Genomic DNA, 23,563 nt, shown 5'->3' with positions numbered 1-23,563 from the left:
TTACTCACCTTTGTAACTGTTGTTCTTCGAGATGTGTTGCTCATATCCATTCCATACCCGCCCTCCTTCCCCACTGTCGGAGTAGCCGGCAAGAAGGAACTGAGGAGCGGTTGGGTCGGCAGGGGTATATATCAGGCACCATAGTGGCGCCACTCCAGGGGGCGACCTGCCGGCCCACCGAGTGTTGCTAGGGTAAAAGTTTCTCCGACGAACGTGCACGTGGCGCGCGCACACCTAACTGGAATGGATATGAGCAACACATCTCGAAGAACAACAGTTACAAAGGTAACCGTCTTGTTTTGATACTAGCAATTCTCATTTTGAGGACATTTCAGGGATTTTTCAGAATATTGGAACTTCCTGTGGAACGCAGATTTCTGTTCCTGACCAGCTCTAGCGAGGAGCACTTGGTCACAGGACAAGATCCCACCTTGGCAGCAGCATTGAATTAACACTGTGGAGGTGCTGGATGTCTGTAAACACTTGCAATGGAGCTGTACCATAAACCATGTCTGTATTGAAAATGGCCCCTTCTTAATCAAAAGATCTGTTCTCTGAGTCTCATCCTGTTCTCCTTTACACCAGTGTAAATCAGGAGTGGCTCCAGTGAAGTGAATGGATTACATCCACCATGTAAGCAAGATCAGAATTAGGCCCTTTTGTGTTTATTCAGAATTCTGTCAGCTCTTTTTAGGCATGAAGGTGTGTTTTATACTAATTTTTGCTCGTGAGTCCTGCAGATAGGGTGGCCAGATGTTCCGATTTTATAGGGACAGTCCTGATTTTTTCCTACTAGAGAAAGTACATACAGTGCCACAGTAACACACATTTTTAATACGGTGTGCCACAAAGGTATTAGCCCTAATTTGATAAGTTTAACTTAACTTAATGAAGTTTATCTTAATTCCAGAACAGTTCTTCAGGACAATACAGGATATTATCAGTCTGTCACACACCAATGCCAAGTTCCATCGCCTTGCTCAGTTTCTCTCCTCAATTATAGCCGTGGTATCTGAGCACAAAGGCCAGTTGTAAGTAGTAGAGCTTGTATTCACACTGTGTGATGTTCATCCTCGTGCAGAGAAGGCCTGTGCATTAGTCAAATGCTACTCCAGGCCTCAAAATAGGACTTAAGTGGGACTAAGGTAGTGGCATAAGCCTTGTATTGGCCCTCTGCACAGGGATGAAATTCACCCAACAAGGAAAATATTAAAAATACCCTGGCAGAGGTAAGACTGTTCTTTCCTAATAGAAAAATTACTCTGTCTGTGTCAAAAGTGGAAAATGCTGCTGAATTCATAGCCAAGCTTGCAGAATATCAATAGGGGTGTGAAATCTATCCAAGTTGAGCACTGGACAATTAATTTGTCACTTGAGTTTCAATACCTGAAAATGACAAGCTGTATTCATTGATGGTCACACATGATCCGAGCTCGCAGCATTTGCTGACAGCCTCATTATGTACATGTATGTGATCTAAATGCTCTCTCCTTCTCAGATCGCAGTCCTGTCAGGAGCCCAGCAGCAGGGGCCAGCTTCCACCGCTCCACCGAAGATCTTAGAATGAGACAGAACGCAAATTATGGACGTTTACGTAAGTTGAACAACAGCTACTTACTTGTTTGGCGAGGCAGCAGTGTCTAGCAGAACAAACACCTGGTTGGGAGTCTGTACTCCTGAGTTCTAATCCTGGTTATTTGACTGATTCACATTTGGCAAAGCACATCATCTCTTTGGCCCTTGATTGTAAACAACTATTTCCTAGAGCAAGAAAGTGAGAATAGTCTACTTGAAAATCACTTTTCCATCTGCAAATGTTGTTTTATGTAAACTCTAAAATTACTATGATTGAAAGAGATTAGAGAGAGATGGATGCCACTTTATCCCATGGTGATTGTAGTTACATTGCAATTGCAGCATAGTTACGCTGTGGCTATGATTTTCAACAACTTATTACAAGTAATTCAGATAACCGGAAGGAGAATTGCATTACAGACTCCCTTATTGTTACACCTCTGCATGTTCATCTTATTACATCGCTTTTTGGAGCCCAGGTGTGTTTAGCTACATTTCAATTACACTGCAGTTATCCTCAGCCTTGTAGTTCTGCCATTTTTATGCATTGGTGGCAATTATAGGTATCAAAAAGCATAACTACAGTGTATTGCCAGGTAGAATGTATTGCAAAGTGTCATTTAAAAATTAAAGCTTTTTAAAATTACAAATCATTGCTTTGCAGCAAGCCCTGAGCAAGGGGCAGCACATAATTACGCTGCTTCAGAAACCACGTTCTGACTTAAAGTCACAGTCTGTGACAGCTGGATAGTTGGCACAGTCGACTTCCCCCTCCATACCTTACAACTCCTTATCCTGCTGCGTAGGGGTGTAGGGCAAGTGACAGTCTCAACCTGAGATGAAAATTGGGAGAGGGGGGAAGAGATTTTGCGTTTTTCAGCCTGCTCTGATTATTCTAGTGGGTGTAATTCATATTGAAATCAAATTACACTGAGGCGAACCCCGAAGGGCTGGATTCACAAAGGCAAAGGCTTAATTTTTAAGCACCTGGAAAATCACTGTGAATCACAAAGCCAGGGTTAAGCAGCCAGGCTCCCTGTACAGTGAAAGGGGAGAGGCAGGCGCCTCAGAATGGGGTTCACAAAAGCCAGCACGCTGGAGGCTAGGTGCCAGTTAAGTTAGCCAATGGGAGATGCCAAGGATGCAAGAAGCTGGCATGGGAGGTGGGCAGGGGAAGGTGGATCATCAACAGCAGGGAGACGGGGGCTCTCATCTCCCAGGCGAGTGCAGTAGCCACTAGGCTACTGAGTCATTCTTGTCCTTGCACTCTCTGGCCCAATTACTCTTAATTATGTATTCACAGTGGAACAGCTTTGAGGGGAGAGACTGCAGCAGCCCCACATCAGAATATCCCATAGCTCAGTGGTTAGGGCACTCCCTTGACAAGTGACTGGCCCCTCTTCAAGTGGAGGGGGGAGTTGAACCAGGGGTCTGCCACATCCCAAGTGAGCGGCCTCACCATTGGGCTAAGACACAAGGGAGAGGCCTACCGAGCTCTTACAAAAAAGGAGAGGAGAGCGTGTTCAGGGCTTGCCTCCCAGATGGGGGCCCACAAGTGATTTAGTTGGAGGAACACCTCATCCGCTGGTTCTTTCATCATGCTGAGGCTCAGACCTCTGATACACAAGCACCTGGGGAACTTTTCCTGCAAACATTTAGCTATCTATCAAGGTTGGTGGCAGCTGAACAGGGCTTTTGTGAATCCTGGGAATGGGGGGATGATTGTGGGACTAAGGTGCCCAAAGTGGCAGTTCAGTGCCTAAATTCTTGTGTGAATCTAGCCCCAAATATGTATGTGATGGCCGGGGTGATAGCCAACACACAGGGGATGGAATCAGGGACCTACAGATAGAAAAGCGTGAGCTGCTACAGGATCCCTTTCTGCGTCTGTATCAACTCTTGTTCTCTGGGGATTACCGTAGCGGGGGACTTGATACACACATTCACCAGTGGGTTATGCTTAGTCAGGGGACAGCGTTGTTGAGAGGGGTGAGAAATGAATAAAAACTGATTAAGGACTTTAGGGTTTGGCAATCAATTTGCACCACAACCCTCAGGCAGATGAATACTCCTGTTATGGATGATGGTGGAGTGACCCATGAGGTATAAAGCTTTAAAGAGAATCGCAAGACAATAGAACAGGAAAACAACCAAAATGCATAGACGAACAAGTCATAATTATTTTTAACTGCTTCAGCACTGGTCTACATTTAAAATTTAGATTGACCTAGCAGTGTCGTTCTCGGGTGTGAAAAATTCACACTGCTGTGTGCATAGCTAAGTTGACCTAACCTCTGATTCTTCCATCAACCTAGGTATCATCACTCGAGGAGGTGGATTAACTACATAGGTGGTAAAAATGCTTCTGGTGATGTCAGAAGCCTCTATGCTACAGCTGTACTGCAGTACACATGCCCTCTTGCTCCCATTAGCAATCCCACCAGCTTAAAAATGGCAACTTCCAAATGAATTGGAGAATTTCAGCTGGAAGCTAGCGCCCAGCTCTAGAACTCACTTAGTTCTGAGCTGGTTCTTCTAGTCTGTCTAAGCTGTTCTGTTCAAGCAGTAGGATTTGATTGGTTGATTTTTTTAAAAAATCATTTGGTTCCAAGATTCTAATAGGCAGTAATTAAAGGGAGCCTGTCAACTTTAAACTTGCAGTTGTTGTTACTGTAGCATCTATGTGTGTCATCTGAGATCAGAACAGCATTGCGCTAGGTGCTGTGTATATATACGTAATAAAAGACAGTCCCTGCCCCAAAGAGCTTACAGTCTAAATGCATGAGACAGACAAACAGTGGAAGAGAAGAATTATTATTGTCCAGATGGGGAATCAAAGGCACAAGGACACTAAGGGCCAGATTTAAAAAGAGAGTTAGCTGCCTATCTCCCTTTAAAGTTCTGGTCCTAAATTGGTGGGTCGTGGTAAGGCAAGACTTGTAGGAAAACTGGGGATTGAACTTAGACCTCCTGAGTCCCTATTCATCAGGCCAGCTGTCTGAAAATGTTCTACAGGCTATTTTTACAAGTCACATTTAAAATTACTGTAACTAAAAGAAATTAGGGGAGGGGAATCATTTTGGGTTTTTTTTTTCAGATTGCTTGCTTTGAATATTTGTCAGCACTGTGTTTCAGTTTGAGTCAATTTCATTGTTCACCCTGTATTTTCTGGCAATTGGCTTCCCCTTTTGGGTTCTGAAGAGAAATATATTTTGAAAAATAGGAGATTGTAAAACCACAAAATCGAGGAGGAGGGACTCAGGGTGGATTGTTGCTTAAAATTGAAACAATGTCAAAAAAGAGTTTAAATTTATATAGTCCTTGAAGAAGGGGGAGGGGGGGGAAAGCTTTGAGTAACAGAACTAATCCCTTTGCCGCCTCCTTATTGCTAGGCATTTGTGGCATATGACATTTTGATTTTTGCTGCATGTTTCTTGGAAGTTGATTGTTTGGTTATACTTTGAGAGATAAGTGGCTTGTCACTCCCAAAGGGGACTGTGTGCAAAGCTTTCTTTAACCACCCACTGATTTGACATATATGAACTCTCCTGTAATTGCAGCTTTGCACAGACCTTGAGAAAGCCCTGATGGGAAAAGATGGAAGCTGGGGCAAAGTGTCACAGGAAGAGGGTAAAGGGACCCAAAAAATGGAGCAAAATTCTGCCTCCCAGATTCATCCATGTCATTCCCATTAACTCAGCAGGAGTTGTAAATGCAAATATGATGGCAAAATTTGGCCCATGCAGTGTAAGAGAAAAGTGTCAACACGTGGCCAAAATCTGATCCTAGTTACACTGGTATAAATCCAGTGAACTCCACCAGGGTAACTCTGTTCTGGTCACATTTATGCCATGTTAAATCTGGAGTTAGTCCAGGTGAGCTACACTAGATTTACCTTGTTGTAAATGGGACCAGAATCTGGCCTATTCTAGAAATGAACACCGCTAGAGGCAATTCAGGACCCCATTCTCCTTTTCAGCAGCTTGTCAGTCACACAGGCAAAGGGCACAATATGGGCCTGTGAATCTGTACATAGAAGGTTTGTGGCCTCTAAATGTCTCTTACCGTGTCTTTCCCTTGTGCTTTCTTTAGGCCATGTGCAAAGCAGAAGCATGAATGACATTACAGATACTCCAAGCACAGATCAGGTAGTAAGTTCTAAAAGCCTTTCGTGGACCAAAGTTTTCTGTGTAACGTAATAACCGATGGCCTCCCATTACCAGGGGGGAGAAAAACAAATATCTGTTGTTATACTCTCATACATAAACCGTAAATATGAGCGGCCTCAAAGCTGATTGTGTTCACGCAGGACAGGTGCAAAATACGTACTTCCTATGTTTAGCAGCATTCGGTGTCTAATTTTAATCCACAATCTGCATCTGTGATGCCCTGTACCCAGCCTATCAGGGCCAAGTTGCTACATACCAAAAGGTAGATACATTGGAATGTAAGACTCACAGAGCTGACCTAGTCCAGTATTCTATTTCCAGCTAATACAAGATGCTTCAGAGGAAGCAGCAAAAAACCTTTGTGGGGGATGTTTACAGAGTAATCTGTCCCCAGAAGATGATTCTTCCTATCCCCTGTCACTTAGTGCTTGGTTTATGCCCTGAAGATGGTAAGTTCACATCCCTTATGGATTTTCGCTCCTAATAAGATGTTCTCATCCTACATAAATGTCTAATCCTTTATTAATGCTACCAAACTCTTGAGCTCCATGAGCCAAGCAGACACCTAATGAAAGTGAAAGGCAGCAAATTTAGAAGAGTTTAAAAGGAAATTCTTCTCTACACAGTTTAGAATTACCCTGTGGAACTTGTTGCCACAATACATAATTGAAGCCAACAGTGTGGTAGAATTCTGATGAGGATTAGACATTTATATGGATAATGAGGACTCCATAGTTACAGTAAATAGGATTTTTTTTTAAAAAAAAAGAATGATCTGAATCTTGCCAAAGAGTTGTCTCAGGAATACCCTGCAACAATGAGCTCCACAGGTTAATATATATACTGAATACACATTCCTGTGTTGTCATACTCATGTCATGGGTACAGTTCACGGTTTGGGGGTAACCTGAGTTTCCACACTACATGTTGCTTCCTTTGGAGTAATTTATTATTATTGTTCATTTGTATTCATGTCACCTAAAGACTCTGATCGGGACCCCATTGTGCTAAGGATGGTACAAACAAATAAAAAAAAGATGGTCACTGCCTTGACGAGCGTAGAATTTAAGTGTACAAGAGGCAGATACAATAAACAGATGGAGGGACGACACGGAGCCGGTGTGATAAGCATCAATTGCACCAGCTGCAGAGCTATTTTAAAATGTTTAAACATTGTTTAAAAATCAAAAACACTTCCCTGCTCTGTGCTTCAGTTTTAATATCACTGGCCTGTCTCCCTGGTGCTTAATTAATATTTGTTGAAGCCCTTTGAGATGCTCAGATGAAACTTTGACTACAGTGTATGCTGGGGTAAGGACAATGGGTCCTTCTGACTGATCCTCTGGGAAAAGAAAGGAGTTGTATCCATGACATGGATTGTACTGAAGATTGATGTGTCAAAGGGTTTCTCTGTGTTCAACATAAGAGGCCCATGTGAGTTTCGCGTCATTATTGATGGAGTGGAAATGCACAGACTTCTAATTAACGCATTTAATACCTGTATTGATCTTGGTAACTCAGATGACCGCCCTGGAAATAATACCTGTGCCAGACTCAGGGTGGCAAGAAAAAGCAGGTTAGGAGTATGAAAACACAGCAAAAATACTTTTGTAGAGAGGACACTAGAGTCTTGGGATGAGGAGGAAAGCTCTTGAAAGCTTTGGGAGGAAATAGAGCAAGGAATATCTAAATAAAAGAGGAAGCAGGGTGTGCATGGGAAGGATAGATAGGATTGTAAAGAGGTGGGGTTGTTTGTGGAATATAATAGAGATGAAGACAAGGTGACATATTTAGGAATATTGCTAGTCTAGGGATGAAAAAGCAGGAGATCATGAGGAAATAAGAACTTAGTAGACTGTCGTGTTTTTCTATACACAAAGAGCAACCCATCTGCCTGACTTCTTTTGTTTGGATTAAGTGAAAGCAACAAACAAGAAAGAACAAAAATAATGTCTCCAGGTGAGAGCACAGTGTGTATGCCTCTTCTGTAATATTCTGCATCAGTGTGACCATGCTTCTGCCATGTGGTATGGAGTGCTAGCAGGCTCTCTCTCCTTGTCACCACTGCTATGTTTAAATGCAGGTGAAATTCCCATTAATGTGGTGTGCAAAGCATAAAAATGACTCTGATATAAAGGCAATCTGATGAAACATGGATACTGCTCTTATCTTCTCTCTGTGTCCAGGTCTGGCTGGTATGTTCCAGTTTTGTTAATTAGAAATCTGTGCTGCTTCACCCAGTTAATAACCACCAAAGTGCCTCATGTGAGACTACCATGGGCTTTTTCTTTTCCTGCCCTTCCATCCATCACATTGAAATCCTTTAACTTACTAAAACTCAATTTGATCCTGAATACAACCTCAGAGCATCATCTTCCACGTCAAGGTCATCAGAAAGGGACACATTGTTCCAACCTCAGATTTGCCTGTGCCCCTTCACAATTTCATTGACCCTGCACAGATCTGGGATTAAGCTCAAATAAGTCACAGGGACATGAGTGAAGTCTGAGACTCTGTTTCAGAGAGGGAGTGTTTCTAGTGGTTGGAGCAAGATATTGACAGTCAGGACTCTTAGCTTCTGTTCTCAATTGTAGAAAGGATAGTTGGTTGTTGGTTAAAGTAGGTCACTAGGAGTCAGAACTGCTGTCTTCTTTTCCATGTTATGGGAGAGATTATTGTCTAGTGGTTAGAGCAGAGCACTAGGAATCAGGAATACTAGCTTCTATCCCTATCTATATCTAGGTGTATTCCGCATAATTGCCAGAGAACTGGCAAGACTCAACATTGACATTGCAGCACTTAGTGAGACCCACCAGGCCGATGAGGGCCAATTACAAGAGGATGGAGGTGACTACACCTTCTTTGGGAAAGGAAAGCCACCAGAAGAGAGACGCTGTCACAGAATTGGCTTTACCATCAGAAATAAGATCACCAGTCAGCTTGTGGAGCTTCCTGTCGGGAACAACGAGCGTCTCAAGACTCAAGCTTAGCAACAGCCAATTTACCACAATCATCAGTGTACACGCCCCAGCACTCGATGATGAGGAAGACAATAAGGCGTAATTTTATAGCACACTCAATACAGTCCTCACAGCCACACCGAAGGCAGAACAAACTCATCCTCCTGGGAGATTTCAATGCCAACGTCAGACGGGATTCCCAATGGAGAGGCACAATAGACAAAGAAGGGGTGGGAAATGTAAACCCCAATGGTATTCGCCTCCTCAGCAAATGTGTGGAGCATGATTTGCTCATCACAAATGCCATCTTTAGGCAGAGTAACAAATTTAAGACCACCAGGAAACACCCTCTGACCAAACAGTGGCACCTCCTTGACTGTTATTGTCAGAGCCTGAGGCTATACTGATGTCCGTATAACACGAGCTCTGAGAGGTAACCAATCACTATTGGACAGATCATTGATCAGTCAGATCCGTCATGTACCTGCAGCTCGCTCCACCACATCACAAACACCCAAAGACTAAGCAAAAGTGGTACAATGTCAAAGCCCTTCAAGACCAAGCCAGCTGCAAGATGTTCCAGTAACATCTGTCGGAGAAACTCTAACCTTCCTGACAACATCATTGACGTTCAAGAGCCCTGGGATCAATTTAAAAACACCATTCACAATGCATGAATGTGTTCCACTCCTCAGCACCATGACTGCTTTGACAAAAACAAGGAAACCCTAGCATTAATTCAACAGAAAAGAAATGAATTTTATAACTGGCGAAATGATTCCTTTAACCGATGAAAACATGAGGCCTATCATCTTATGGACAAAAGGACGAAATCTGAACCCGTGAAGAAATTCCACCTGACTTTAAGAACGCCAACGTTGTTACAATATTCGAGGAAAGGAACAAATCTTTATGTGGGAACTACAGAGGTATTGCTCTTCTCTCCATCACAGGGGAGATTCTTGCCTGGATCCTGCTAAACCGGCTCCTCCCCCTTGCCAAGAATCTCCTCCCTGGATCACAATGTGGCTTCAGGCCATCCCATGGCACAACCAACATGATTTTCTTGGCACAACAGATTCAGGAGAAGTGCAGAGAGTAACACCAGGAACTGTTTATGGCATTCATCAACATAACCAAGGCCTTTGACTCTATCAATTGTGATGCCCTATGGAAGGTGCTGTGTAGGTTTGTCTAGTCACAAAAATTCATTTCCATCATCAGACTACTCCATGGCGGGATGACTGCTACCACTTTGGGCAGCAGCTCAGAGACCGAATCATTCACCATTCGCACTAGTGTCAAGCAGGGCGATGTCATTGCTCCAACACTCTTCTCCATTTACCTTACCGTGATCCTGATTCTCATCTGGGACTGCCTTCCTGACAGAATTGGGATTATCATATCGTATGGATGGCCATCTTCTTAATCTTCGACATCTCCAAAAAAAAAATCTAAGATCACACTAATTGGCATCACTGACCTTCAGTATGCAGACGACTATGTCATTCTTGCACATACAGAGGCCAACCTGCAAAGCACCCTAAATCTTTTTGCGGATGCCTATCACAGCCTGAGTCTGTCTCTCTCAACATCGGGAAAACCAAGGTACTCTACAACCCTCATCTGCACAAACTACTGGAGCTGCTGGAGTGGTTCCAGCAGCGCTGCCTCAGGAGGATTCTCAGGATCAGCTGGAAAGACCGGCGCACTAACATCAGCGTTCTCTCTGCAGCCAACACCAGCAGTATAGAAGCTCAGGTCATGAAATACTAACTCTACTGGGCTGGCCACAGTGTACGTATGCCTGACACTCGCCTCCCGAAGCAAGTGCTCTTCTTTCAGTTAAATAAGGGAAGAAGGACTCACGGAGGGCAGTGGAAATGTTTCAAAGACATACTGAAAGTACATTTTAAAAAGGGAGACATCAGCCCAACTTGGCACAGAACAGAACACAGTGGCGCCACACCAGACACCAAGCCACAGCTCACTTTGGGTTTGGCTACACTTGCAGCTGTACAGCCCTGGGAGTTAAAGCTGTCTTCGTACAGCAGTGTAGGAAAAGTGCTGCAGTGTGGCAGTCCCAGCAATCCCTGTGTTTCCGTCCACATTTGGCTCCATCTTTGTGCGGTTTCTGTGCAGTGCGATTCTGTGTTCCTTTTCGGTCTGTGGGAAATGGAGCCTGAACTGCTGAGCAATATGCTGATGAGTCTCGCCAGCACATCACGTTTGGCAGTTGAGCTATTCCTTCAGCTCCAAAGTGACAGTGAGGAGTCCGACGATTATAGCGAGTTGTGTAATGCGTACAACATGAAATTGCTTGTGGCATTCACAGACATGCTTAGCACCGTGGAACACCTCTTTTGGGCTTGGGAAACAAACACTGAGTGGTGAGATCACATCGTCATGGAAATCTGGGATGACAAGCAGTCACTGCAGAACTTTCGAATGAGAAAAGCCACTTTCATGGGACTGTGTGAGGAGCTCGCCCCCACCCTGCAGCGCAAGGACACGAGATTGAAAGCTGCCCTGCCGGTGGAGAAGTGGGTGGCTATTGCATTCTGGAAGCTGGCAACTCCAGACAGCTACCGATCGGTCGGGAACCAGTTTGGAGTGGGAAAGTCGACCTTTGGAATCGTGTTGATGCAAGTTTGCAGGGCCATTATTTGCATCCTGCTAAGAAGAACCTTGACTCTTGGGAACTTGCAGGACATTGTGGATGGCTTTGCACAAATGGGTTTCCCTAACTGTGGAGGGGCGATAGATGGGACGCATATTCCTATTCTGGCACTACCCCACCTAGCATCCGAGTACGTTAATCGGAAGGGGTATTTCTCTATGGTTCTCCAGGCGCTTGTGGATCACCATGGGTGTTTCATTGACATTTACACAGGCTGGCCTGGAAAGGTGCATGATGCACACATCTTTCGGAACACTGGCCTGTCCAGGAAGCTCCAGGTGGGGACTTTTTTCCCAGACTGGAAGATCACAGTAGGGGACATTGAAATGCCCACTGTGATCCTTGGAGACCTCGCTTACCCGTTAATGCTGTGACTCATGAAACTGTACACAGGAAGCCTTCACAGCAGCAAGAAACGGTTCAACTACAGGCTGAGCTGGATCCAAATGACTGTGGAGTGTGCTTTTGGCCATTTAAAGGGGTGGTGGAGATCTCTGTATGGGAAGCTGGACTTGGGGGAAAGCAGCATCCCCACGGTTATATCCTCATGCTGTACCCTCCATAATATTTGTGAAGAGAAGGGTGAAAGATTCAGTCAGGCATGGACCTCCGAGGTTCAACACCTGAAGGTTGAATTTCACAGCCAGAGAGCAGGCCCAGCACAGGGCTGCCAGGATTAGGGATGCCTTGAGGGAGGAATTTGAGGCTGAAAACCAACAGTAATGTTTGGTGCCTTGCATGGGAGTGAAGTGCAGTGGTTACAATGTTAGTAGGAATCTCTGTTTCCTAAGCTGATTTGCAGTGCCTGTTTTTTTCCTGGGCTAAGGTATCTTTAACTTTCTGCAATAATAAAGACTGTCTTCAAAGCCAAAAATTCATTTATTCAAAAGAAAATTACTTTATTGAAAGACACACAACTTTTTTGGAATCTGAAAGGGCAAGGAGGTAGGGTGGGGAACTGTACAATCACAGGTTTGCATATGTCCTGTCTGGAATGCTGTGCAATGACTGCTGCACTTCAGAATGGCTATACTGCATGGTAAAGGTCATAGTTCTCAGGGCTGGTTGGTGAACGTACAGGTGTTGGAGGCAGCTGGTGGTGGTAAGAACCTGGATGCCAGGGAAGGGGGTGTGGAGCTAACATGGGGGCACAAGGGAAAGAGTTTTGGGACCAGGGCAGCGGTGGGGGCAGTGGTGGTAGTGCTCCGTCCGCATGGCTACGAGCGCCTGGAAAGAGTCCGCTTGGTGCTCCAGGATGCTTATCAACCACTCCATACATTGCTTCCTTTGTGCTGCATTTTCCTTGCGAATCCTGCTTTCTCTCTCCCTCCACTCCTGCACTTTTTGATTCTCTGTGAGAGATTGGTGCATCACTTCTTGCAGCATGTCGTCTTTGCTTTTTCGCGGCCTCTTCCAGAGGTTTTGTAGTCTCTCAGCTGGTGATAACACAGACAGCTGAGATCTCAAGGTTGCATCTGTAAAGGCAAAAAGCAACACTTAACAGAGGCAGCATTATTTTTACCAGACAGAGTAATTCCCCCACAGTTAAGGAGGGTAACAGTCTTCACAATCGCATAATTTTCCCATCCCAAAGAGAGCGCACATAACCCACGGGAGCCCCGAAATGGTGAGTAAGGGGGACTGATTGCTTCAGGGCTGTAGTGTCCTCAGGGTTTCTGTGCGTTGGGGAAAGCAAACAGCTGCAGGGGGCACCTACACTGAACACTATCCCAACATTTTCCAAAGGAGTTGATCCTGGAAGATATCTCGCTGCTGCGGGTCACCTGGGAAGCGTGAGAGGGTCTTCTACTGCAATGCGGATTCCTCCCTGCCCCCTATGCAGCTTTCCTGTGTGCAGCAATGGTCCCCCACACTCCTCGTGGCACAGTGGCGCGGACGAGTTAGCCTGACTGGGACAAGGACCACAGTGGGTCTCCCAATAAACCTGCGCAAGCGCATTGCCCACGCTCTGGCTGAGACTTTTGAAGAGATTACTGAGGCCGATTACTGTGACGTGATAGACCACATCAATGCGCTGTTCCGCATCTAGGCATGCACGCATGCAGCCCTAACCCTCCCTCCTCTCCCGAAAAATTTCCATCCTGAAAATAAAAGCCGCTTACTGGGAACCAGCTCCTCTGCTTGTCCTTCACCAAGTACCGGCTGCTGCGACTGGCTACCTTCCTCCTGGCTTAAGAAGAGCTCCTGGCTGCATGGCTTCAGGGACTCCGGGGTGTCTCCCCTCACCTCAGTACCCTCACTCTCGCTTTCCTCCTCCTCCTGCTCCCCCCGCTCTGAAGTGTCCATGGTGGTCCTCGGAGTGGAGGTGGGGTCACCCCCAAGTATCGCATCCAGCTCTTTGTAGAAACGGCAGGTCTTGGGGGAGCACCAGAGCGGCGGTTTCCCTCGTGGGCTTTGCAGTAGGCACTCCGCAGCTCCTTCACTTTAACCCTGCACTGCACCACGTTCCAGTCCTGGCCCCTTTCCATCACGGCCCTTGATACCTGCCCAAAGGTATCATAATTCCTGTGGCTGGAGCGCAGCTGGAATTGCACAGCTTCCTCACTCCAAACACTGATGAGGTCCATCAACTCGCCATTGCTCCATGCTGGGGCTCGTTTGCCGCGTGGAGGCATGGTCACCTGGCAAGATTCACTGATTGCACTCCACACCTGGCTGAGCAAACAGGAAGGGGATTTTTAAAATTCACAGGGAATTTAAAGGGCTGGTCTGATGGTTGGTCACCTGAGGCTGTTAGAGAGTTTATTCCTTCACTCTCATCCTTCCCTGGTCCTTCTCGCATGAACAGAGAGCAACAATACCCGAAGTCCGAAGGTGCAAACAATTCGATGTTGGTTGGGGTGAACTTCCAGCAAGCTTAAATTTAAGTTCCTTTTCCTTATTTTTCGAATCCTAACTTATTTCCTGTTTGCCCCTAATTTATATAGTAATATTTTCAGCTATACCTTAACCAATCATTTCTACTAAAATTTACCTAACAATCCTAATGTATTGTAACATGAATTGCTAACCAATTATATCCACCACCTAATTAGTTTACACCTAGCAAAATTAATATACAACAAGACAGAAACAGATCACAAGAACCAGACAGAAGACCCTGGGCCAAATACATCAAACGAATACAGAAGTAAAGGATTTCACAAACTACATCTATACAGACATAAGGGTTTCCACTTGTGTCTATTGATAAGTGAGTTCTGCCAGACAGGAATGCGATCAAAAACTAAGTTCCTTTTACATTCTTCTAGCTCTACCCTTTTCTCTGGAGGTGATAGGATTCGACATCAATCCTTCCCTAACTAGACCCAGATTGCCTTATTTTAATATGACTAGTTTGGAATGTGAGGACGTGACCATACATTTCCCAGTTTATGGCTGCTAAAGAACCAGGCCTCAGACTGTCACAGTAAGAGAAGGCCACTACACAGACAGTGATTTTTGATTCTTTCTTTTATACCTCTATAACTAGCTAAGTGATAAGAATACACCTAAGTCTTAAAGTATAGGCCTTTGCAGACAGGCCTGAATATCTATATCCTAACAAAGGCCAGGGCAGTAGAGGTCAAACTGATGAGCAGAGTGGCTAGAACAAGCATTCTGGGATACGTCTGAATACTTTTGGAGGCCAATAACAGTGCTTTTGGCGGCCACACTGGCCGGGCAGCGCTGCTGATGCAGCGCTATAGTCTTTATTTCTCTTGTCGAGGTGGAGTACAACCAGCGCTGTAGCCAGGGAGATACAGCGCTGTATGTGCCTTGCAAGTGTGGACAGTGATTCAGTTGCAGTGCTGTAAAGTCACCACCAGCGCTGCAACTCTCCAGTGTAGCCAAACCCTTTGGGGAGAACAGATGTGCTCATGAGACAGAGAAGTGACAAAGGAGGAAAGAAAAGGCACAACACTCTAGCCAACAATGATGTCTCCTCCAAGATCACACCTGTCTCTTCTGTGGGAAAATCTGCAGGGCTCCTCAGCTACTTAAAAACTCACCAATGAACCCCCTTGGCAGATGACATCCTCACATCGAGGGATAGCCGAAGACGACTAACTTGCTGTAATGAAAGCTGGTTGAGATTTAAAGCTCAAAGACTGTAGCTACCACTCTGTTCCAGTCATTCAATCTTTTGGCTTTATGAATTAAAGACAGATCAGGGCACTACACAGAGAACCAAGGAGAACAAACCATCGTTCTACTGAGGAGCTCAAATCACTTTGCAAACTGTAGTGAATTTACAGTGAACGCTGTAAAATAGAAGAGTATTATTGTAATTTTCCAGCCAGAGAAATAGAGTCACACGGAGGTATTAAGTGACATGTCCAAGCTCACACAAATTGGTGTGAGTGCAGGTATTATTGAACCCTGATTTCCTGACTCTCGCTCCTGTGTTTTAACTATTGGACCATACTTCCTCTCCCAAACAGTTATTTAATGGAGGTACATTGTAGGGTCACAGTTTACCATATTGAGCCATATCTTGAGCTCCCTTCTTAGTTTTCATACCATCCTTACTCCAGCAAAACTTCCATTTACTTTAAGCAAGCTTTTTGACTAGCGATTTCAGGAGTTGGCCTATTACAATAAAAAGAGAAGACCTGATCTCCATTTCCTCCTGCCCCTCATGCATGGTTGTAACTCCGTTAACCTCAGTGGAATGACTGCTCAGTGACGCAAGATCTGAATCAGCCCTAGAGGGTTTGCACAACTTCTCTTAACAGACACACATATCTGATTAGCAAACAAAATGGGGTCAGTCTAGATAATACTTTAGTCCTGCCATGAGTGCAGGGGACTGGACTAGATGACCTCTCGAGGTCCCTTCTAGTCCTATGATTCTATGAAAAAAATGCCTGCAATGACAGTTAAGGTTGTGGCAGGACATAATCCATCCACGCAAAACCTTGAAAGAATAGAAATAAGAAGTAAAGGGGAAAGACTCATGCATTCCCTTCCACCTTCGTATTGCCTGGGATGGTTTTGGTATTCACTGCCCAAGATATTCATTTCTATTTCCAGCAAATACCAAAAAGCTGTGCATACGCTGGCTTCATCAAACTTACACTCTAATGCAAAACCTTACCAGTGACATCCTATTCTTTTATATCCAGCAATCTGATGCTCTTTAACATTTTTATCAATGGTCCGGAAGAAAACACAGAATTGTCACTGATAAAGTTTGCAGATGACCCAAGAATTGGGTGCATGGTAAATAATGAAAAGGACAGGTCACTGTTGCAAAGCAATCTGACTCTCTTGGTAAACTGGACACAAGCAAACAGTACAGCTAAATGTAAATCTATACAGAATGCAGGCCATACTTAAAGAATGGGGGACTCCATCCTGGGAAGCAGAGACTCTGAAAAAGCTTTGGGGGTCATGGTGGATAATTAGCTAAACATGAGCTCCCAGTGTGATACTGTGACCAAAAGAGTTAATACAGTCCTGGAGTGCATAAACGGGAATCTCGAGAAGGAGCAGCAAGGTTATTTTCCCTCTATATAGGGCACTGATGCAACCACCACTGGAATATTGTGTCCATTTCTGGTGTCCACAATTCAAGGATGTTGATAAGTTGGGGAGAGGTCAGAAAAGAGCCACAAAGAATGATTAAAGAATTAAAAATCTTACCTGGTAATGATAGACTCAAAGAGCTCTGTCTATTTAGCTTAGCAAAGAGAAGGTTATGGGGTAACTTGATTACAGTCTATATATGTGTAATCTTCATGGAAAACAAATATTTAACAATGGGCTCTTCACTCTAGAGGAGAAACATCTAACACGATCCAATAGCTGGAAGTGGAAGCTAGACCAATTCAGATCACAAATAAGGCGTACATTTTTAACAGTGAGAGTAATTAACCACTGGAACAATTTACCAGGGGTTGTGGTGGATTCTCATTAATGACAGTTTTTAAATCAAGATGGATATTTTTCTAAAAGCTCTGCTCTAGGGATTATTGTGGGGCAGGTCTCTGGCCTGTGTTATACAAGAGGTCAGACTAGATGATCGTAGTGGTACTTCCTGGCCTTGGAATCTATAAATGTGACCCACACATTTCCCAACATTTGGGAAGCCGTTCTGCCGTAACATTGCTGAGGTCCTGCGGTTACTAATTTGCAAGAAATGAAACTTCTCTATTCCACATGTCTGCTTCCTTTGAATACAAGCCAATTCTGCTGGCTTTACTGACACACACAAGATTTTGTGGAGTTATTACAACTGAAGTGGGGAGAACTGGATTCTCTTCTGCCTCGTGCATTATTCACTGAATTTTTTCAGCCACGTTCTGATGGGCAGAATCTCTGTTACTAGCGTCGATGGGGGAAAGAACAACATAGATGGATTTTCAGAATCCTTGCGACATTAGACAATCCAGCCTTTGGCTTGTATGCTGACCGAATTTGATCTGGCAGCTAGCAAGAGAGGATCAGTATAGGGCCCCACAATGCTATTTTTACAGCTCCGTCCTTCCCCTATTTAAGTCAACAGGAGTTCCTCAGTGACGTGTTGTTTTTTCCTCATCAAATTAAAGCACAGACCTGTGAGCCAGGAGATCTGGGTTTTCTTTCCATGTCTGCCCCACTTTTTCCCTGGGTGGATCCCTTCACTTCTGTGCTGTGGTTTTCCCATCTTTACTCAGGCGGTGCACATGGCTACCTCTCAGGATCAAGGTGAAGATCAATGAGTTAATGCTTTGGGAACTGGAGAAATGCTAGGTACTGTTGTTTACTGGCTATACTCCTGTTGGTATAGGAGCAATGGGCTCGAGGTGGAGAAGGTGCCTCATCAAGGAAATCCTGCTTTTCTATCCTCCCTGCACAGTGAAGAAACTCAGACACAAAACTCCCTCTTGGAGGAGCCCTGTGTATGTTGCCGTCCAGCAAAAAGGAAGCCATGTCACATTACAATATCAGCACTCTGCTCTCTTTGTTCCAGGCTACAGCAGGCAAGCTTGGCTTTCAGCGGATGCAATGAGATGGATGCAATCAGAACTACTCATGGCTCTGTAGTTCTCAAACATTTTAGTATGGCGGCCCTCCCAACTGCATTTTGTCTTTGGTTGCAGCGCCATTCAGGTTTGGCCTGCGACAGAGGGGTGGCTGGGCCAAACCTGAGTAGGTTGCAACATCCGGAGCAGAGCACTAGGCCCAGTGCTGCTGGTAGAGGCGGGCTTGCTCTCCAACACCCACTCCTGTGGGCTTCCCATCTACACTGGGCCAGGAGAAGTGTTTGTTTACCTAGGTGGGTGCCAGTGATAAATTAATCCAGCCCTGGATGTGGTGACCCATCTGGAACCTTCCCATGACCTACTGGTGGGCAACCCACGCTTTGAAAAACTCTGTCATAGTCCCTTATTGCTGAGTGCTTAAAGGGATTCCCTTTGAGCTGGGGAGGGATCTGTGGGTCATGGACACATGGCTGTGGATCTATGTTCTATCCCCTGCTGTCACTTGAAGTTCTGGGTAGCCGTGGCTTTGTTATGATAGTGTTGTCAACCTTAAACAGGAATTAATTGAGGGAAGTCCTCTGGCTTGTGTTATGCAGGCAGTCAGATTAGATGATCATGGCAGTCCCTTCTAGCCATGTCATCTACGTGCAATGGAGCTGGAAGAGAGGGTCCCGCAGAGCTGGGTCGCAACCTTTGTTGTTTAGTCTGATTGAAATGGGTGTAGAGACTTTCTGTGGTGAACAGAAGCTTTTACACTTGCTCAGTAATGCATCCAGAGGGCTTCAGGATTGCATCCTGGATACCAGAATCGCGCCCTTTCCAGGGTGCTGAGTGGAACTTAGATAAATTAATGGAAGCAGAGTGTGTGCAGACTGTTTAGGAAAAGAATTTACCTTGGGAAATATTCCGTAGGGCTCTCCACAGTCAGAATTTACCAGTGGGTGTTCTTAATTTAGCGCTGCTGTAATGAAAGCAAATTCCCTGAGAAGAAAATCCAAACATTACAATCAAATGTCGGTGCATCGAGGGTTAACACTAAGATATGCAAACCATTTTGTTCCAAAGAATGTTGATTTTTAATCAGCCTGTTAGACCCACTACAAAGGGACTCTTAAAGTTTTTCATGAAGCTTAGTGGTTGCCGTTAACTCCTGCTTTTGCTTATTCCAAGCTGTATCGAAGGAGTGGTTTTATTATTGTTTCTTTTTTTCCGTTTGGATTTAAAAGATTAGAATGGGGGGAGCTTGCCACCCAGCTCACATGCCTCTCCTCATGCTTGCATATAGATTATAACAACATCCTGCCTGGGTTTGTATTGAACCTTTTTATGCTAATAATGAAAGGGCTGTAGGGGACAAGAGACCCAAGGATCAATCTGTGAAATGAGGCCACCACCTACAATTATTTGCTCCCTTTCCAAAGAAGAGATCTGGGGGAATGAACTACAAAATGGAAGCTCAAGCTACTTATTATGATGAATCTTCCTTCCTTATTACTTGTGGGGAGTCAGTGGGGGCTGCTGGAAAGGAAAGAGGCTCCAAGACATGCTCTTTTGTCATACCTCAGTGTGGGTGTTTTGTGGGTCCAATTTGGAGGTGGTGTGTTTTGTTAAGTGTTTATTTAGGCCCTTATTCAGGACAGCACTTAAGCATGTGCTGAACTTGCTTCAATGCGCTCGAGTTCGATTTGAAGTGTCTCAGATTTAAGCACTTAAAGTTTAGCGCATGCTTATGGGGTGTTCCCAGTGAGGATGGACTTCAATGTTGCCCACTCTGACCATTTTATCATGAGTTTTGTAATATCTAGTGTGTTTCTTGAAGCCCCAGCTCCTGGAGTCATATGAATGCTTGAGAATCTCAGCTTTCAGCGAGAGTCGGCACCACTGTAAGTATGTCTCCACTGCAGTCCAGCGGTGTTTTGGGCACATGTAGATCAAAGCTAGCTGGTGCATGCCTACCTGAGCTGCAATCAATCAATCCTGATTGCCGTGGAGACATACCTTGTTATGGTGCTGCATGGGATGAAACTTGCAAGGAGGATTAAGTTACAGAAAACTAAGACCACTTTACTCCTGATTGAGAAGCATCCACACTGAGGTGGGTTTAAAATGCTTTAACCCATGTGCATTGACTTCACACTGTTGATTTGCCTTAACTTAGTAACTCGTACCCAAGTGCTACTATATGCTTAGAGGAAAGGAGAAACTCCAATTTCACAGCAGGAGCTCAGCAGTTTTTAGCATCCTAAATGTCAAGCAGAAATAGATTGTCATGGTGTTATTTAAAAAAAAAAAAAAAAAAAAAAAAAGTAAAGTAAAGGAAGATCTGACCCATGAATGAACTTTCTTTTTCTTTCAACAGCTAAAAAATAAATTCATAAAGAAGATCCCCAAAGACGCAGAAGCCTCCAATGTCCTGGTGGGAGAGGTAGACTTCCTGGAGAAGCCATTCATTGCATTTGTGAGGCTCATACAGTCCACCATGCTGGGCGGGGTGACAGAAGTTCCTGTCCCCACTAGGTGCGCAGCTGTTTAAACAAACAAAATGTGCTTTTGCAAGAACTGAAGAAAGGTATTGGTGGTTCAGAACTGGGGCTTCAGCTGTAAACTCTTATGTAAACCTGATGCGGTATAGCACACCTTACCTTCCAGCTTAGGTGGGACAATATTTTCTTCCCCTGTCTCTGGACAGCTACAGATTCCTAAGGTGTCTAATTAGAGCTGTATGAATAACACTTTTGGATTCATTGGCCGTTTTGAAAAATCAAGGTTAAAAAAAATTGTTGCAGGTCAACCCAAAATGAACCATGTTTAAAAAGATTTTGGCAAACCAGACAGTAAGAAGTAAAATAAAATAGTTTGGGGTCAAACATAATGTTTCATTTGACCTGAAACAAAACATTTTATTTTGATTGCTAGTGTTTTTCAAACCATTTCAACCTTTGAAATAAAATTAGGAGAAATTTCAAAGCAAACAGTCATTGCAAATGGAGAGAAGAATTTCCAATATCTTGGTGGGTTTTTTACGAATTTTGGAGGGATGGGGGTCCCCCAAACAAACAATTCAACAAAACTGACATGAATTTGCAAAATGTTTCAGTGTCACCAAACCTGCATTTTTCAACAAAGAAAAGTTTCGGACAAAAAACTTTGCCCACCTCTAGCAGTATAGCATGTTACCTTCCATGTTAGCTGGGACAACATTTTCTTCCCTTGTCTCAGGAGGCTATGGGTTCCTAAGGTCTAATGCACTGTTCAGATAGCTCATGTAACTTTCACTAATGATAGTGGGGCAGTCAGGTCCTATATGAACTGGAGAGAGACCAGAGCTTTTATTAACCTATATTTTCTTGCAGCGTTTGGGAGATAATTTGGGAGTCAGGATTTCTGGGTTCAGTTCCCAGCTAGGCCACTAAATGGTATATGAATCCCTTTTCCTGCTCTGTTCCTTAGTTTCTCTTTATGTAGAATGGGTATAATGATACTGACCTTAAGTGTTTTGATATTTACAAATGAAAAGGGCACAGTGGATGAAAGGGGTCTGCGCAAAGCATATGCACCACTTAAATGCTGCTTACACTCTTTAATTAGTGGGCTGCAGATTTCTGGGTCTGCTTTGCTCAGGGGCATAGAATATTCTGTAGGTCTCTTGGTCCACCCCTGCTCACCTCCATACGTCAGTGCCCAGAAAGATGGAGATGGACATCTCTGACCTCTAAGCTCTGATGTTGGCTCTTGCTCAGAGGAAGGTTTGTGTGGCATATAGCCTTGCGCTGGCCCATGGAACGGGATGAATTTTACTTGCTACTAATAGTCCAAACTGTGCTTTGCTTCAGATTGTCAAGGAAACTGGTTATGTAGCTTGTTTACTCACAAAATAACTTCCTCCAATTATCATCTAATTGTTGGTTCTGATGATCAACATGCATTTTCAATTAGGCACCCTCAGTGGAGAGGTGGCTTGCCCTGCTCTGTGCATGCCAGGTCTCTGCGCCGCTCCCGGAAACAGCAGCATGTCCCCCTTCTGCCTCCTATGTGTGGGGGCAGCCAGGGGGCTCCATACATGGCCCCTGCTGCTCCCATTGGATGGCAACTGTGACCAATGGGAGCTGCAGAGGTGGCACCTGTGGATGGGGAAGACACAGAGCCTCCTGGCTCCGTCTCTGCCTAGGAGACAGAGGTGGGATATGCCGCTGCTTCCGGGAGCTGCTTGAGGTTAACGCCCCACAGAGCCTGCAACCCGACCCGCTCCTGCACCCCTGCCCCAGCCCTGATCTGCCTCCCACCCTCCAAACCCCTCAGTCACACCCTGGAGCACCCTTCTGCACCCTAAACCCCTCATCCCCAGCCCTACCCAGGCGAACTCACATGCCCAAGCGAAGCCCTCACTCCCTCCCACACCGCAGCCCCTAATTTTTTGAGCTCTCATTGCCCACCATACAATTTCCATACTCAGATGTGGCCCTCAAGCCAAAAAGTTTGCCCACCCCTGTTATAGGGCGTTCAAATGCCTCTTTGGAAAAAGTAAGGCTTGGCACTTGGGTTCTGGAGGAATCCACATAAAATCACCTGTTTATATTAGTATATTTGATATAATATTTAGTATTTTTGTAGATATTATTCTAAATATTTAAATACTTTAATCAGTTTCTTTTTTAATTTTAACCCAGGGACCTGTTTGGTGGAGCTAGAGAGGAAGCATTGTCCACTGATTAGGCAGGACTTGAGTGACCTGGATTCAGTTCCCTGCTCTATCCACTATTTCCTGTGTGACCTTGGTCACATCACTTGGTTTACCCATCTGTAAAGTGGGGATAACAGCACCTCCCTCCCTCTCAGTGGTGTTGTGAGGACAAATCAATTAAAGATTGTGAGGCTCAGAGCTTAGAGTAATGGGGGACCAGATAAAGATCTAAGATAATAACTGTTGCATAAGATCTGGTCTCCTTATGGTATTTTCACCATTCAGGAACTGAAGAGCAGATCACATTTTGGGGGTCCAGAAGTGCCTCCTTGAGACTTTTAAAAGTTATTTCCAAAAGCCATGAATGAAACCAAGGCAAATATTTAGCCCCATGGGCATCCCTGCCATGAACTCATAGACATCAATAGGATCTGACTTGCATTGCCAGGACTTGCCGGGGCTGCGTACAGAAGTAATAATGGAATGCTTTGGGGCGAGATTCTCAAAAACTCTCCATGGTGGCCTTA

The 23,563-nt window shown here is 44.7% G+C and overlaps 1 protein-coding gene across 1 annotated transcript in view; it reads left to right on the top strand.

The window, feature by feature from the left end:
• Positions 1-23,563, top strand: part of SLC4A5 (solute carrier family 4 member 5) — a 123,192-nt gene that overhangs the window by 46,372 nt on the left and 53,257 nt on the right. Inside the window, exons 5-7 of the mRNA XM_075062728.1 lie at positions 1,499-1,594; positions 5,668-5,723; positions 20,715-20,872. Coding sequence (XP_074918829.1) covers positions 1,499-1,594; positions 5,668-5,723; positions 20,715-20,872 — 310 coding nt within the window. The remainder of the gene's footprint in view (positions 1-1,498; positions 1,595-5,667; positions 5,724-20,714; positions 20,873-23,563) is intronic.

This window comes from Chelonoidis abingdonii, chromosome 2, assembly GCF_003597395.2.
Source record: "Chelonoidis abingdonii isolate Lonesome George chromosome 2, CheloAbing_2.0, whole genome shotgun sequence".
Taxonomy (NCBI): Eukaryota; Metazoa; Chordata; order Testudines; family Testudinidae; genus Chelonoidis; species Chelonoidis abingdonii.
This window is presented reverse-complemented; position numbering and strand designations above follow the sequence as displayed.